The 18,717-nt window shown below is 45.8% G+C and overlaps 1 protein-coding gene across 1 annotated transcript in view; it reads right to left on the bottom strand.

The window, feature by feature from the left end:
- LOC115467264 overlaps nt 1-18,717 on the bottom strand; it is a 145,507-nt gene that overhangs the window by 103,687 nt on the left and 23,103 nt on the right. Inside the window, 1 exon segment of the mRNA XM_030199080.1 lies at nt 9,380-9,665. Within this exon segment, the coding sequence (XP_030054940.1) occupies nt 9,380-9,665 (286 nt within the window).

The following is an 18,717-nucleotide window of genomic DNA, read 5'->3' on the forward strand; positions in this document are numbered from 1 at the left end:
CCATGCAGTGAGTGTAACTGATAGTATTCTTTAAGTTGTGCGCATCTATTGATGACATGCTCTTGGCCCACCCATACTCCACCCACATGTATGACCCCCTCACAGTTACATGCTAACCCCTGGATTCTGTATAGCGTGCCTAGAGATCCACACTGAAATCCAGGTGTATTTTATAACTACGCGCATAACTTAATTGGCTTAACAAGCTAATCAGTGTTGTTAACAGCACTTAAGCAAAATAATGAGCACTAATTTGCACTAATTAGACTTTATACGCACAACTCACTAAGCATATTCTGTAATGAGAATCCGAGGGAGCCGGAATACCGGAGCTCTGTGCCTGGGTCCAAGAAATCCGCTCGGACCTGAAGGCAATGCGTTCGGAACTGACGACCTTAGGAGCCGATCTGAGAAGCAAGATAGCGGAGCTGGGACATAGAGTTGAGGAGGTGGAAGTCCGAATCGACGAACACTCGGAGTCCCTGGGCTCACTGGAGCAGCAGATAGCGGACGAACGTCTGGGGCAGCAGCTGATTAATGACAAGCGAGAGGACTTGGAAAATAGAAGCAGGCGCCATAATCTCTGCTTCCGCAGCCTACCGGAGACTCCGACATACCAGAACAGCGAACACGTGGTCCAACAAATAGTCAGTTCGCTGCTAGCAACCACGGAGGAACCGATACCACCGGAAAAAATAATCTTGGAAAGAGCCCATCGGGCCCCTAGGGGCCAATAGAAGGAACCTCGCTAAAAACATAATAGCATGCTTCCAAGACTTCAAACTGAAAGAACGAATTATTACAGCTGCGAGGCAAGCAACAGATTTCAAGTGGGATACCTACTCAGTGTAAATATATCAGGACTTGGCTGCAGCCACTCTGAAGAGAAGAGCTGATTTAAGGCCAGTAACAACCAAACTAAGAGAAATGGGGATTCGCTATAGATGGAGATATCCGTTTGGGCTAGCATTTTACAAGGATGGAAAACAATATCAAATTAAAACGATAGCGGAAGCAAAGGAGATACTCCAGGGAGAATACCAGACGGCCACGCCCTCTACGACAGAGAGACCCCCCACCGACGGCAGTCCCAAGGACACATCCAAAATGGCAAAGAGTGGGTCACAGGCGCCTCCAACGTCAAAAGTCTGCAGGACGCCTCACTTGAAGCTGCCTTGGGACATTAGGGGTAAGACCCCGAGTGATCAGTTAGGAGTTAACGCTGCACAGTCTCAATATGGGATTTATGTACAGATGTGGCAGGAGTGGCCTAGTGGTTAGGGTGGTGAACTTTGGTCCTGAGGAACTGAGTTCGATTCCCGGCACAGACAGCTCCTTGTGACTCTGGGCAAGTCACTTAACCCTCCATTGCCCACTGCATTGAGCCTGCCATGAGTGGGAAAGCGTGGGGTACAAATGTAATAAAAATAAAATAAAAATGTGGCGAGTTGATCATGTTGGTTGTTAATGTTGGTTATGAAACTGAGCTGGGACACACCGTAAACTGCCCTACTTGTTACACAGATACCAGTTAAGGAAGTTAAATTGTAGGGCAAAATAGAGGAAGGGGGAATAACGGGTCACACTCCTCTTTTGAAGCACTGGCAAGGGTGCTCTGGTTAAAGGGAAGAGGAAGAGGGAGGGGGGTAGAGAATAGAAGAGGGAGGGGGGAAATAGGCTTTGAGGGATTGATTGATGGAAGGAGGGGAGGAGGGAACAGAGGGGAACCTTAGTCTATGATATAGAAATAATAGAGATAGGAAATATAACAAAATTCTACAATGCTTAAATGTGTGACTGTAAATGTGCAAGGGTTGAACACTCCGCAGAAAAGAAAGCAGATATTTAGAGAAATGCTGCGCCAGAAGGCAGATGTGGTGTTTCTACAAGAGAATATGTTCAGAAGAATCCGCAGCCAAGCGGAGAACTCGAACTCCCCACGGGAAAACACAAGTATAAGTGAGAGTGGGATGTTTGACCACGGAAATTCAAATCCTGGAGACAAGAGACACATCTCAAAAGGGCCCATGAACACCTAATCAGACACAAACAATACCCTACTATACAATGCGCATCTAACACAGAGGCTACAAAAAAGAGGGGGGTTCTGATTGCTTTATCACGATCACAGCCCTGGATGGTACATACAACGGTAAAAGATCTAGCGGGCAGGTACATATTGCTGATAGTCTCCTTGTATAACGTGTATTACACCATGATATGTGTTTATGCACCCAATGATGATCAGAAACTATTCTTACAGGAGGTGGAAAAGGTCTTGCAAAAACATGCTAAAGGTCAATTGCTGATGGGGGGGGGGGGGGGGCTTAACCTGACGACAGATCCGAGTGTGGATAACTCAGGGGGAGTCGCGAACTATGCTAAGGGAGAAAGAATGGCCTTTAAAGCCTGGCTGGCAAGATGGGGATTGATAGATCTATGGAGAGACAGCCATGGGATAGCAAAGGACTATACTCATTACGCTCCCAAACACAAAACATATTCGAGAATTGATTAATGGCTGGGCGATGCGATGGTGAGGGGTCAATTGGGGGAGGTGAACATTGAACCATGTAGCTGGTCAGACCACTCTCTAGTGGTACTGACTCTACGAGCAGGAACAAGAGAGAAAGGGCGAACACACTGGAGGCTAAATGAAGCATTACTCCTAGATCCACAGAATATAGCTGAGATAGAAAAATATATAATAGAATATATAAATTTTAATGATAGGGGGGAAGTACATCCGGCGAGCGTCTGGGAGGGAATGAAAGCGGTGTTAAGAGGCCAAATTATTGCACTGCAGGCCCATGTCAATAAAGTTAAAGAAGGGAAAGAGGCGGGGATAAGAGCAAAAATGGAGACCAGTGAGAGGGCGCATAAAGCGGACCCGTCAGATAAAATGAAACTGCAAGATCTACAGCAATGCAGAGCACAGCTTAATGACATACAGATGTCAGAGATAGCAACCCAGCTTCAGCAAGTACATCAAGAACATTTTGAGTTTGGAGATAGGGCCAGTAGACTGCTGGCAAATAAATTAAAAAAGCAGGCCCAAAGGAATCATATTTCGGGTATATATGATGCCTCGGGGAGGCTAGTTAGTCAAACAGGCAGTGTTCTGGGACTACTACACTCCACTATATAAATCAGAACAGGATGCGGCACGGGAGGACATTGCACAATATCTGCAGGGGGTTAAGCTCCCAGGCATGTCGGAAGGGGCGGTGGAATCTCTATCTGTCCCCATGACACTCGAAGAGGTTGAAAAGGTGATAGCGAATTTACCCAATAATAAAGTACCTGGGCCTGATGGATTCCCCGCACACTTTTATAAACTATTTGCCAAGTGGTTAGTGCCGCTGTTGCTGAAAGCGATAACCTCCTTTGATGATATAGGGGAATTGCCATACTCTTGGAGAATGGTCGAGGTGATTCTGATACAGAAGCCAGATAAGGACCCCTTACAGTGTGGGTCATATAGGCCCATATCATTAATAAATACTGATTATAAAATCTTTACCAAAATTCTGGCAATAAGGCTACAGAAGGTACTCCCAAATATAATACATGATGACCAGACGGGATTTATAAAGGGTAGACGTTTGATAATATCAGATGTCTGCTATACATATATAATACAGCAAGCCACCGATGAATTAGAGCCGGTGTTACTCTTCTCGGTGGATGCAGAAAAAGCCTTTGACCAGGTGGAGTGGCCCTTTCTGTTTGAAGTTTTGAAACAGATAGGATTGGAAGGGAGAATCTTGAACTGGTTACACTTGCTCTATACTAACCCCTTGGCAATATTAAAAATAAATGGGTCCTATACTAAATCGATATGCCTGGGAAGAGGGACAAGACAGGGCTGTGCGGTGTTGCCCCTGTTGTTCGCACTGTCAATTGAACCATTAGCAAAAAAAATCAGAGACCAGGGGAGTATACGGGGAGTGGTCAGGGGCAGATGGGAGCATAAGATCATGCTATTTGCCGATGATGTCCTGTTGACGCTGGCCCAACCCAAACAATCATTGCAGCAGGTTATGGAGGTGATATTGTAGTATGGGAAACTCTAGGACAAACAGACAGGACCAAAAAGGATAAGGGAAGGACAGACAGAAGGACACATAAGGATAAGATAAGATAAAAGTTACAAGTCAGGAGTCGAAAGCAGCATCAAACAGGTAGGCCTTTAGCCCGGATTTGAAGGCAGCCAGGGATGGAGCTAGACGTAATGGCTCAGGAAGCCTATTCCAGGCATAAGGTCCGGCGAGATAGAAGGAGCGGAGTCTTGAGTTAGCGAAGGAGGAGAAGGGTGCAATTAGGAGAGATTTGCCTAGTGAACAGAGTTCTAGGGAAGGAGTGTAGGGAGAGATGAGGGTGGAGAGGTAGTGAGGGGCTGCAGAGTGTATGCACTTATAGGTCAACAAGAGGAGCTTGAATTGTATACGGAAACGGATAGGGAGCCAGTGAAGTGATTTCAGGAGAGGGCTGATATGGGCATAACGACTTTGGCGAAATATTAGTCGTGCGGCAGAGTTTTGAACAGATTGAAGAGGAGAGAGATGGCTGAGTGGAAAACCTGAGAGAAGCAAGTTGCAGTAGTCTAAGTGAGAGGTGATGAGAGTGTGGATGAGGGTTCTGGTAGCGTGTTCAGAAAGGAAAGGGCGAATTCTGGCGATGTTATAAAGTAAGAAATGACAGGTTTTAGCAATCTGTTGAATATGGGCAGAGAAGGAGAGAGAGGAGTCGAAGATGACCCCAAGGTTGCGAGCAGACGAGACAGGAAGAATGAGCGTGTTGTTGACAGAAATAGAGAATGGGGGAAGGGGAGAGGTTGGTTTAGGAGGGAAGATAAGGAGTTCAGTTTTGGACATATTGAGTTTCACATGACGGTGAAACATCCAGGTAGCAATGTCAGAGAGGCAGGCAGATACCTTGGACTGGATTTCTGCCGAGATTACTGGTGTGGAGAGGTAGTTCTGGGAGTCATCAGTGTAAAGGTGATACTGAAAGCCGTGTGATGAGATCAAAGCACCAAGGGAGGAAGTATAGATGGAGAAAAGGAGAGGTCCTAGAACAGATCCTTGAGGTACACCCACTGACAGCGGGATAGAGGAAGAGGAGGAACCACCAGAGTATACACTAAAAGTACGCTGTGAGAGATAAGAAGAGAACCAGGAGAGAGCAGAATTCTGAAATCCAAGTGAGGACAGCGTGTCAAGGAGTAGGCTGTGATCAACAGAATCAAAGGCAGCAGAAAGATCAAGAAGGAGGAGGATAGAATAGAGCCCTTTGGATTTAGCCAGGAATAGATCATTGGAGACTTTAGTAAGTGCTGTTTCAGTTGAATGAAGAGGACGAAAGCCAGATTGCAGTGGATCAAGAATAGGTTGAGAAGAAAGAAAGTCGAGGCAGCGACGGTGGACAGCACATTCTAGTAACTTGGATAAGAAAGGAAGGAGGGAGATGGGGCGATAGTTGGAAGGAGAGGTAGGATCCAGAGAAGGTTTTTTGAGGAGTGGTGTGACTACGGCATGCTTAAAGGCATCAGGGACAGTCGCAGTGGAAAGTGACAGATTGAGGATATGACAGATGAAAGGGGTGACAGCAGGAGAGATAGTGTTGAGTAGGTGAGTGGGAATAGGGTCAGAGGAGCAGGTGGTTAATTTTGAGGATTGAAGAAGAAGTAAAGTTTCTTCTTCAGTGATTTTGGAAAAAGAAGAAAAGGAGGTAGGGGTAAGAGGGTTGGGAGAGTGGACTAAGGGAAGAAGGGGTGGAGGAGAGCTGGTTGTGAATTCAAGTTTTATCTTGTGAACCTTATAGTGAAAGTAATCAGCCAAAGTCTGGGGAGAAAGTGAAGGGGGAGTTGGAGGAGAAGGTGCTTTGAGGAGAGAGTTAAGCGTGGCAAAGAGACGTTTAGGGTTTGAACCAATAGAGTTAGTCAATTGGATGTAGTAGTCCTGCTTGGCGAGTTGGAGAGCAGACTGGAAGGAGGTCAGCAAGAACTTGAAGTCAGCATGGGCACGAGATTTAAGCCAGAGGAGTTCAGCAGAGCGGGCACAAGAGCGTAGGTGACGGATTGTAGGGGTCAGCCAAGGTTGAGGTTTGGTACGTTTAACAGGATGAGACACGGGAGGAGCGAGAGTGTCCAGAGCAGATGACAGAATAGTATCGTAGGAAGAGACAGCCTCATTGACGGACTTGGTTGACATAGCAGTAGAGAAGAGATTTGAGATGTTGGAGGACAGGGTAGAAGGGTTAATAGCCTGTAGATTGCTAAATGTGTTGGTTAGAATAGGACGGGACTGGGGAGGAAGGTGTTGAAGTGTGAAAGTTATAAGATGATGGTCAGAAAGGGGGAGAGTTGAGGCAAGGAAATTGGATGGTGAGCAGTTGGAGAAGAGTACGAGATCAAGACAGTGGCCATTCTGGTGAGTGGGGGCGGTGGAGCACAGTTGAAGATTGAAGGAGGATGTTAAGGCAAGGAATTGGGAAGCAGAAGAATTAGAGGAATCATCAGCATGGATGTTGAAGTCACCAAGAATGAGGGACGGAGTTGAAGGTTCAAGAAAAATGGAGAGCCAGGCATTGAAGTCAGTGAGGAAAGAAGAAAGGACTTATCGGGGGGTCGGTAAATAACTGCAACTCGGAGTGGCAGTGGGTTGAATAAGCGGATGGAATGGACTTCAAAGGATGAGAAGGAGTGAGACTGAGGTATGAGAAGGGGCTGAAATCTGCAAGAGGGTGAAAGTAGGAACCCAACGCCGCCTCCGCGGCCAACCGGGCGAGGAGTGTGGGAAAAGAGGTAGCCTCCATGGCATAGGGCAGCGACTGAGGTAGAGTCATCAGGTGGGAGCTAGGTTTCAGTTAGGGCGAGAAGTTGGAGAGAACGGGAGATGAAGAGGTCATGGGTAAAGGAGAGTTTGTTGCAGACAGATCGGGCATTCCATAGGGCGCACAAGAAGGGGAGGGAAGAGGGGGAGAGGAGGGGAATAGAAATGAGGTTGGAGACATTCCGGAGTGGTCTGTATAGATAGGATGAGGATTGGTGTGGGGGACCCGGATTGGGATTGATGTCCCCTGCAGATAGCAGGAGAAGGAGTAAGAGAATATGAAGAAGGGGAGGGGAGGGAAGGCAACGAAGGCGGGATGTGCATAGGAGGAATGGAGATGTGTCTACAGCAGGAAGGAAATGTTGAAGGTTGAGGGCTAAGGAGAAGGAAGGGGAAAGGAGAGAAGGTGAGGTGATGAGGGTAAGGGGAGTGTAAAGTGTAGCAGCAGTGTAAAGTGTTTTTGGGTTAAGAAGTAGGTTGGGAAGGGACAGCATCAGGAAGAGAGTGTGTATAGGGGACATGGCAGTGCAGAATTGGATTGCTGAAACACTGGAATGTTAGAATGGGTGAAACTGGTACGTTGGCTACTGGGGGAAGGTGATGAATTAGGAAAGATGTAATTGGAAGAGGTCAGTAGTGATAATTTGGCTGTTAGGGAGGCTATTTAAGAAATGTCACTTAGATTTTTCCATTATCGCGGAAAAACACACCCGGCGATGTCAAACCCGGCGAAATCCAAGGCATTTCGCCGGGCCAAACCATATTTTCGAAACAAAAGATAGCCGGCCATCTTTTTCAAAAATACGGTTCCGGCCAGCTGTTGCGCCGCCGCCGAAATAGATCGCTGGCGATCTATTTGGCCGGCGACGTTCGATTATTCCCCTCCACATTGATTAAATGTACTCATTACATTTGAGGTCATGATTTTTTGAAAATTTCAGTAAAATTGTTTTCACAATAAAAAAATGGCTGGTCAGAGCTGATATTCAGCAAACACTGCCTGGTTAAGCACTGCTGAATATTGGCAGCCAGCCTGCACAGTGTAAATTAAGCAGGCAGGAGATTTATCTTGTTTCCGGTAGCCTGTTCTTGTGCGCTAACCTCGCGTTAAGGGCTTTTGAATCTAATCATTAAAACATAGTTATTATCAGCTTGGCAACTTAGATGAAATGAGTTGATAACATGGAAGGTATCTTCAGCAGGAAACGCTCATTGGTATTTTAACTGCTAAACTCAGCAAATAGCTTACTAAAGAGAAAAGGCCTGACAATTGAATTCCCATCTCACCTATCCAAAAAACAGCTCAGGCAAAATAGCAGGGCAGTACATATATGTGTGTGTGGGCTGAATGTCTGCACTCTTAATGTCTCTACTGTACATGGTATTTAGATAACTAGAAGCTTTCAGGAGTCCTTTTACAAAGCCGCAGAAAAAGTGGCCTGCGGTAGTGTGGGCGTGTCCTTTTGGCGCGTGCTGGGTCACTGTTTACCACAGCCTGGAAAAAGGACATTTTTTTTAACAGGCCGGGAAATGGGCATGTGCAAAAATTAAAACTAGCATGCACCTATTTATGGTTTGAGCCCTTACTGCCAGCCATTGACTTAGCGGTAAGGGCTCACGCGCTACCCGAGTGGTAACCATGCAGCGTGCACCAATGTGGCCGCACTGCTGATTACTGCTGGGAACACCCCCACGGTGGAAAATAGAAAAATATTTTCTACAGCAGGATTCGGCGTGCACCAAACTCAGATTTATTTATTTATTTATTGCATTTGTATCCCACATTTTCCTACCTCTTTGCAGGCTCAATGTGGCTTACAATGTATTGTTATTGGTAGATAGTAGATTAGGAGATAAGTTATTATTACATAGAGAATAGAATAATCGAAATTTAAACAAGTACATGTAAGTAGAAAACATTACTGATAATGGGTAAGGTGAAGAAGCCATAGAAAATGACGTAATCGGAATTCAAACAAGCAGATATAAGCAAAAACCTTGTTGATAATGGGTAAGGTTGCGATGTGTGACATTTATAGTTGCTGTTCTTATTGGTATGCCTTGTTGAATAGGTGGGTCTTCAGGGATTTGCGAAAGTTAGTTAGTTCATAAGTAGTTTTAAGCTGCGCGGCAATGCGTTCCATAACTGTGTACTCAGGTAAGAGAAGTTTGACGCATGCGTTAGTTTATATTTTAGGCCTTTACAACTGGGGAAGTGCAGATTAAAAGGAATGTGCGGGATGACCTTTTAGCGTTCCTGGGTGGTAGATCTATCAGATCTGACATGTAGGCTGGGGCATTTCCGTGAATGATTTTATGAACCGTTGGGCGCTGATGGTAGTGCTGATTTGGAACGTGCTACCCTCACATTTGCCCTCCTGCTGCTTTGCAAAGGGGCCCCTCAGTTTCTAATTTGGTACCATTCACTGAAACATAATTCCTTAAATTCTGGAAAGTGAAGACAAATAAGTCAGTTTGCTAATTTATAGTTAAGCAGATTTGAGTCAAATTGAATTTTTATCCCTAGCAATAAAGTTTAGTACCTTGGGTTCTTTGTTCCACCATGTTTTTCAGAGTTCCCAATCCTTATCTCTGCACCATTGATCCGTGAACTGCAGCAGTCACCTCTATTCTTGACCGAAACAGAGAAGACTTCGTAGGTCGCATTAAGATCTACCATCCACCAGGGCTCAATGTCTAGGTCTGTATGGGAGCAATGCCCATCCATGTATGAATCGGATAAATGGCCATCAACAGCATTTCCAGAGATCCCCAACTTATCATACGTGCTGGACTGAGTGGTGACGCGTCCAAGGGCCAAATTGGAAGCTGGAAAAATATTAATAGGATATTACTATTTAACCGAGTTAGAAAGAACACCTTGGTTAGTACTTGGAAACTAGAGTTATTAGAACTAGTTCTAGAAAGATCACAATCTTCCCTCCTAGGTTTCCAATTATTAATGTCTTAACCATTACTTTGTAATCATTGCTAGTTCTTATCACACACACGAAACTAGTAACAGTCATTAATTAGAAGTAGATTATTCATGCATTTTATTTTTTTTAAATCAAAACACTATTATACAAAGTGCAGGGAGTAATTTTATAACAAGGTATCTATAAAAACTTCCCAAAATGTGCCTAATTTATGTTTATTTCATACAAGACTAAATATTCAGGCAATTCAATACGTTTAAACTGGATCTTCACACACCATAGATCACAAATTCTTAAAGTCCAGTATAGGAGATGCACAGCTTCTTATCTCATATATCCAAATGTCTTAAGGCCAGAAATCTTTTTAATCTTTGTATCTTTCAATCATCTCATAGGAGCTTTCCCAGAACCTCAGTGATGTTAATCGCTACCAATTTCAATTGGTAGCGATATCTACAACATCAAACTCTTCACTGGTTCTTTTATACATAGCTACCTCTTATAAAATTATTTTAGACTTTAGACTTATCTTATTTTATCTTGCTTTATTGTCGGACCCAGGGGGATAGCTGCCCGACATGCACGTTTCGCCCCAGCATGGGCTGTTTCAAGGACCTCCCCCCATATTCTTATTAGCGTCAGCTCAGCAAAAGTTTAGCGGATATATATATATATTACCAACATATATACAGTGGTGGAAATAAGTATTTGATCCCTTGCTGATTTTGTAAGTTTGCCCACTGACAAAGACATGAGCAGCCCATAATTGAAGGGTAGGTTATTGGTAACAGTGAGAGATAGCACATCACAAATTAAATCCGGAAAATCACATTGTGGAAAGTATATGAATTTATTTGCATTCTGCAGAGGGAAATAAGTATTTGATCCCCCACCAACCAGTAAGAGATCTGGCCCCTACAGACCAGGTAGATGCTCCAAATCAACTCGTTACCTGCATGACAGACAGCTGTCGGCAATGGTCACCTGTATGAAAGACACCTGTCCACAGACTCAGTGAATCAGTCAGACTCTAACCTCTACAAAATGGCCAAGAGCAAGGAGCTGTCTAAGGATGTCAGGGACAAGATCATACACCTGCACAAGGCTGGAATGGGCTACAAAACCATCAGTAAGACGCTGGGCGAGAAGGAGACAACTGTTGGTGCCATAGTAAGAAAATGGAAGAAGTACAAAATGACTGTCAATCGACAAAGATCTGGGGCTCCACGCAAAATCTCACCTCGTGGGGTATCCTTGATCATGAGGAAGGTTAGAAATCAGCCTACAACTACAAGGGGGGAACTTGTCAATGATCTCAAGGCAGCTGGGACCACTGTCACCACGAAAACCATTGGTAACACATTACGACATAACGGATTGCAATCCTGCAGTGCCCGCAAGGTCCCCCTGCTCCGGAAGGCACATGTGACGGCCCGTCTGAAGTTTGCCAGTGAACACCTGGATGATGCCGAGAGTGATTGGGAGAAGGTGCTGTGGTCAGATGAGACAAAAATTGAGCTCTTTGGCATGAACTCAACTCGCCGTGTTTGGAGGAAGAGAAATGCTGCCTATGACCCAAAGAACACCGTCCCCACTGTCAAGCATGGAGGTGGAAATGTTATGTTTTGGGGGTGTTTCTCTGCTAAGGGCACAGGACTACTTCACCGCATCAATGGGAGAATGGATGGGGCCATGTACCGTACAATTCTGAGTGACAACCTCCTTCCCTCCACCAGGGCCTTAAAAATGGGTCGTGGCTGGGTCTTCCAGCACGACAATGACCCAAAACATACAGCCAAGGCAACAAAGGAGTGGCTCAGGAAGAAGCACATTAGGGTCATGGAGTGGCCTAGCCAGTCACCAGACCTTAATCCCATTGAAAACTTATGGAGGGAGCTGAAGCTGCGAGTTGCCAAGCGACAGCCCAGAACTCTTAATGATTTAGAGATGATCTGCAAAGAGGAGTGGACCAAAATTCCTCCTGACATGTGTGCAAACCTCATCATCAACTACAGAAGACGTCTGACCGCTGTGCTTGCCACAAGGGTTTTGCCACCAAGTATTAGGTCTTGTTTGCCAGAGGGATTAAATACTTATTTCCCTCTGCAGAATGCAAATAAATTCATATACTTTCCACAATGTGATTTTCCGGATTTAATTTGTGATGTGCTATCTCTCACTGTTACCAATAACCTACCCTTCAATTATGGGCTGCTCATGTCTTTGTCAGTGGGCAAACTTACAAAATCAGCAAGGGATCAAATACTTATTTCCACCACTGTATATTACCAGGCCATCTGCAGAATCAGCATTGACATAAGACATAAGTATCGCCACACTGGGACAGACCAAAGGTCCGTCTAGCCCAGCACCCTGTCTCCGACAGTAGCCAATCCAGGTCACAATCACCTGACAGCAATACTCAAGGTGAGGTCACACCATGGAGTGATACAGAGGCATTATAGTATTTTTTATCTTATTTACCTTCCCTTTCCTAATTCTGTTTGCTTTTTTGGCCTTCGCCAAATTACTCCAGTCATTTGTGACTATAAAGAATTGTTTCTCCCCTGTAACGTGTACAAAAACTTAGATTATGAACTCACCAGGAACAGAGAAAAAAAAAAGCCCTGAGCACCCTCCCACCCCCCAACAAAGTCCCCTCTTTCCCTTACCCCTCCACCCAGCCCCTGTCAAGACACCCCCCCAGAAGATCCCCTGCCTCCCCAGTCATGCAAGTAGGCCCCTGGGCACACAACACCTAATATGAAACTGCAGGAAATGCAGTAGAAGATTCTTCACAGGCATACAACAAAAGGGAAAGAGGTATAAGGATGCACTTGTAGGAGGATCCCAGGTGTTTGTGGTGTAATTTAGGGGTGGGAGACTATGAAAACTCATTTCTTGAATGTAGAAAATTAGCCAGCATTTAGTACTTTGTGCTAGATATTCTAAATCAAATCAATTCTTGTATACCCATTAATATCCCCTTTCCAGGCTTCAGTATGGTTTACATTTTAGGTGAGACAAAAGCCAATAGTGTTAGTGTGGGGGTATTAGAACAGTTAGAGACCACCAGTGGCGTACCAAGGGGGGGGCGATGGGTGCGGTCCGCCCCGGGTGCACGCCACTGGGGGGGGGGTGCCGCGCGTCTGTCGGCAATGCTCGTTTCCTGCTCCCTCTGCCCCGGGGCAGAGGGAGCAGGGAACGAGCGAAGCGACAGGCGCGTGGCACCCCCCCAGCAGGTAAAAATGCACTCGGGGGGGGGATGTCCTTTCGTCGGAGGGAGGTGTCCTCCTTTCGCCGGGGGAGGTGTCCTTTCGCCGGGGGTGGGGGGGGGCGCGCTGCACCCGGGGGGGTGTCCTTTCGTCGGGGGAGGTGTCGCGCTGCACCCGGGGGGGGGTGCATCGGCGATCCGCCCCAGGTGTCAGCCACCCTAGGAATGTCACTGGAGACCACTGGTGTAATGCATGAGACTAAAAGCATTATATGAAAGGATAATGGATGATACTAGGAGGTAGAAGTCAATAGATTGTTAAGAAGAAGTGTTTGGGAAGAGAGAGGATTTTAGCCTCTTCCTGAACTAAGGTAGCTGTTTTCTGTTCAGACGGCAATAGGTAGAGTTCCATATTTTAACTCCAAGTACAGGGAATAGAGAGCTGAAAATAAAATTGTCTTTTGAAACAGTGATGCTAGCATCAGTTGTTCTTTCAGTCTATTAGACTGGACTAAACGTAGTGAAGTGGTCTTAGTCAGCAGTTCAGAGGTGAAACCCTGTAAGATTTGAAAAACTAAATAAGCAGCTTTGAACCAGAGTCTTTCTGCTATGGGAAGCCAGTGCAGTTTGTTTAGATGAGTTGAAACACTAGTATATCTATTCAATCTGTATATTAGTCTAACAGCTGTATTCTGTATGATTTGCATTTTTTTCTGTTATTGACACTTAATACCTAGAAATAGAACATTACAGTAATCCAAGTGAGGTAGGACTAACGTTTGAACTAGTAGTGTAAAGGCTTTTTGGTCCAAGAATGATCTGACTAGGCGTAGCTGTCTCATTTTGAATAGTGTTTTCTTCCGTAGCTGGTTAATATGAGAAGAGAAAGTGAGTGAAGAATCAAGTAAGACTCCTAGTATTCTGGTTTCAGGCTCGACTGTAAAGCTTTGACCATTGGACAAAGATATTGATGATGGGACCTCAACTCCCTGATTTCAGAACCACAGGACCTTGTTTTTTTGTGCATTCAATTTCAGCTTATTGGTCAGAGCCCAGGAGCTAACAGCAGTCATGCCATTCACTACAGACTGAGTTGTACCTTTGTTTGATGCTATCACTGGTAAAAGAACCAGGATGTCATCTGCGTAGAATAACAGTAGTTCATTAAGTCCCAGGTGTATTGAGGCAAGGGATGACATAAAGAGATTGAACAGGATAAGCGAGAGGGGAGATTAGGAGACCAATAGTTGGAAAGTTATTTGTTTTGCTTGACAGAATAGCTTTGATTTGAAAGGAATTCACTGAACCATTTGTTGACAGTCCCTGTTATTCCTATCTGATCCAGACGTTTGAGTAGCAATGTATCATCAACCGCATCAAATGCAGCCGATATATCGAATTGGAGAAGAATTACTTGGTCGCCTTTGCATAGGTGTTGTTTCACATATGTAGTTAGAACTAGCAGCAATGTGCTGAGTCCCCCAAATCCCCCCCAAAACCCACTGCCCACAAGTGTGCACCATTACCCTAGCCCTAAGGGCTGAAGGGGGGCACCTACATGTGGGTATAGTGGGTTTTGGGGGGTTTGGGAGGGCTCAACATTATCCACCACAAGTGGAACAGGTAGGGGGAGGATGGGCCTGGCTCTGCCTTTCTGCAGTCCACTGCAACCAACAGCAACTGTTCCAGGGACCTGCATACTGCTGTCAGGGTGCTGGGTATGACATTTGAGGCTGGCATACAGGCTGGCAAAAAAGGTTTGTATTTTAATAATTTTAGTGTGGGAGGGGGTTGGCGACCACTGGGGGAGTAAGGGCAGGTCATCCCCCATTCCATCCGGTGGTCATCTGGTCAGTTGGGGCACCTTTTGGAGGCTTGGTCGTGAAAATAAAAGGACCAAGTAAACCAGGCAAAATACTGCTTATCGCCAGGATTTACTTTTCCATTATCCGCAAAAGCCGGCCATCTGGTAGCCACGCCCAAGCCTGCCCATGTCCCGCCTTCCCTTCGCCGGCAACACGCCCCTTTAAACTTTCACCGGCACGGCGAAGGGAAAGCGGCGAAGCTATCACAAATGTAGCTTTCGATTATACGCTTTTCGCCGCTTTTTCGAAATCGCCGGCCATATCCCGATTTGTGTCGGGAAATAGCTGGCGATTACTTTCGATTATAAGCTGGATAGTAACATAGTAGATGACGGCAGAAAAAGACCTGCATGGTCCATCCAGTCTGCCCAACAAGACAAACTCATATGTGTATACCTTACCTTGATTTGTACCTGCCTTATTCAGGGCACAGACCGTACAAGTCTGCCCAGCAGTACTTCCCGCCTCCCAACCACCAGTCCCGCCTCCTATCACCGGCTCTGGCACAGACCGTATAAGTCTGCCTCCACTATCTGAGGATCCATTGGTTGAAAAGATTCCCAGTTTTGGTCAGTTTTGAGTCCTTGGATTGTAGGCAGGGCCGGTCTTAGACCGAGGCAACCGAGGCGGCCGCATAGGGCCTCGCGCTTGGGGGGGGCCCCGCGCGGCACGCCTCGACTCCGCCTCCTCCATCCTGCTCCGGCCTCCTCCGGGTGCTGCCTTCAACAGTTCTGCGGCGCTCCGAGGCCCGCCACTGCCAGACCCAGCCAGATGAGACTGCTCTGTGCCTCCTGGAGCCTGAATTCTGTGCTCCCAGCGCCACGACGCACTCTGTCACCCCGTGACACCTCCTGACCGCTGATGCGGCGTGTGATCCCGCCCACCCCCACGACGCGCAGCCTGCCCGCGACGCGCAGCCCGCCCTGACACAGTGAACTTCCTTCCTCAAGGGCGGGCCGCGTTGTAGTGGAGGGCTGAGGGCACACCTACAGCCTGTTTCTGCTGCGGTGGTCTGATGGACTAAAGGGAAAATAGCAGCAGCCGGTAAGTCCTAATTTCGCAGTGATTTTGAGAGAGAGAGAGAGAGATAGGGGAAACAGAGGGAAGGAAACAAGGGAGACCTGCTGGAGCAAAGGGGAGGTGGAAGATGTGGAGAAATGCTGGTCTGAGTGGATTGGTGGAGAGAAGAGACAGACTGGATCAGGAGGAGAGATGCTGTACTATGAGGGAGGGAGAGAGGCTGGATCAAGGGTGGGGGTACAGAGGGTAGAGAAGAGAGAAAAGCTGGACATGGAAAGGAACAGGAACATAAACAGGAAATGCAGACCATGGAAGGGAGCATAGGGCAAGCGGAGAGATGCTGACTATAGAGGAAGGGTAAAGACAGGGACACTGAGACACTGGTGGACAGGGTGAATAAGAAGAGAGAGACAGGAGAGAGATTGAAGGATAAACAGAGAGAGAGAGAGAGAAAACACTGAATGGAAGGGGGATGGAGTGGGAGATGTTGGATGGAGGGAAGAAAGAGAGAAACACTGGATGAAAGATCATGTGACAGAGGGGAGAGAGGGGACATGCTGGTTGAAAGGAGGAGAGGAGACAGAGAAAGGGAGACACGGAAGGGGGAGAGAGGAGACACATTGGTTGGAATGGGAGATTGGGGGGCACTGGATGAATGGAGAGAGGGGGATACACTAGATGGAAGGGGGAAAGAAGAAATGCCTTATTTCCATTTTTTTCCTTTATTTTTATTTGTTAATTTGTAATGTGATTGGAATATGTCATATTTTAAAATTTACATCTGCTATCTTTACATTTTGGCATATATTTTAGTATTGCATTCATTGGAGAGTCTAGTTTCTTGGGGTTTGGTTTAATTTCAGAAGTTCTTAAAATCATATTAGTGTATTTTTAAGAATATGGGTTCAAGAAAATTTAAATACTTTACATATGACTGTACATCTGAGGTATGCCTAGTTATATTGCTGTAAATTAATCCATAAGCATTTTTGTCTACATATTTCTATTTTTAGTTCATGGTTACTTATTCTATACCTGGTAAGGGTCTATCCGTGTTCTGTATGTGTGAAAGACCAGGTATTCTGTTAACACTGAATATCTATGTAGGGCTGATCTGTTCTAATCCGGCTTGTTTAGTTTTCCAATATTGATATTGCATTGTTTACGTTGCTGCCCTTGCTGTGTGATTCCTGGAAGTTAGTGCTATTATGGTATTGTAGAATTGTTCTTTAGGTCCTAAGGACATTTTTTGTGTTTTATATCACTTTATTATGTGTGGTACTAGTCTTTGGGATGTGATGTTCGGTAACGGAGTTCAAACATGCGTGGGATATGCATAGAGGAATCCTGTGCAGAAGGAATGGATCCTCAGAAGCTTAGCTGAAATTGGGTGGCGGAGCAGGTGGGGGGAAGAGGGGGTGGTGATTGGGAGGAGAGGATAGGGGAGGGCAGACTTGTACATAAGTACATAAGTACATAAGTAATGCCATACTGGGAAAAGACCAAGGGTCCATCGAGCCCAGCATCCTGTCCACGACAGCGGCCAATCCAGGCCAAGGGCACCTGGCAAGCTTCCCAAACGTACAAACATTCTATACATGTTATTCCTGGAATTTTGGATTTTTCCAAGTCCGTTTAGTAGCGGTTTATGGACTTGTCCTTTAGGAAACCGTCCAACCCCTTTTTAAACTCTGCTAAGCTAATCGCCTTCACCACTTTCTCCGGCAACGAATTCCAGAGTTTAATTACACGTTGGGTGAAGAAATATTTTCTCCAATTTGTTTTAAATTTACTACACTGTAGTTTCATCGCATGCCCCCTAGTCCTAGTATTTTTGGAAAGCGTGAACAGACGCTTCATATCCACCTGTTCCACTCCACTCATTATTTTATATACCTCTATCATGTCTCCCCTCAGCCGTCTCTTCTCCAAGCTGTATAGCCCTAGCCTCCTTAGTCTTTCTTCATAGGGAAGTCGTCCCATCCCCGCTATCATTTTAGTCGCCCTTCGCTGCACCTTTTCCAATTCTACTATATCTTTCTTGAGATGCGGCGACCAGAATTGAACACAATACTCAAGGTGCGGTCGCACCATGGAGCGATACAACGGCATTATAACATCCTCACACCTGTTTTCCATACCTTTCCTAATAATACCCAACATTCTATTTGCTTTCTTAGCCGCAGCAGCACACTGAGCAGAAGGTTTCAGTGTGTTATCGACGACGACACCCAGATCCCTTTCTTGGTCCGTAACTCCTAACGTGGAACCTTGCATGACGTAGCTATAATTCGGGTTCTTTTTTCCCACATGCATCACCTTGCACTTGCTCACATTAAATGTCATCTGCCATTTAGCCGCCCAGTCTCCCAGTCTCGTAAGGTCCTCTTGTAATTTTTCACAATCCTGTCGCGATTTAACGACTTTGAATAACTTTGTGTCATCAGCAAATTTAATTACCTCGCTAGTTACTCCCATCTCTAAATCATTTATAAATATATTAAAAAGCAGCGGTCCTAGCACAGACCCCTGAGGAACCCCACTAACTACCCTTCTCCATTGTGAATACGGTCTGTACCAGAGCCGGTGATGGGAGGAGGGACTGACTGGTGGTTGGGAGGCGGGAAATACTGCTGGGCAGACTTATATGGTCTGTGCCCTGAAAAGGACAGGTACAAATTCAAGGTAAGGTATACACATATGAGTTTGTCTTGGGCAGACTGGATGGACCATGCAGGTCTTTTTCTGCCGTCATCTACTATGTTACTATGTTAGAGCGCGCCTTTCTCAGCAGTAGCTCAAGGCGAGTTACATTCAGATACAAAAGTCAATCCTTCATTCTT

This window comes from Microcaecilia unicolor, chromosome 3, assembly GCF_901765095.1.
Source record: "Microcaecilia unicolor chromosome 3, aMicUni1.1, whole genome shotgun sequence".
In the NCBI taxonomy this organism is placed as follows: domain Eukaryota; kingdom Metazoa; phylum Chordata; class Amphibia; order Gymnophiona; family Siphonopidae; genus Microcaecilia; species Microcaecilia unicolor.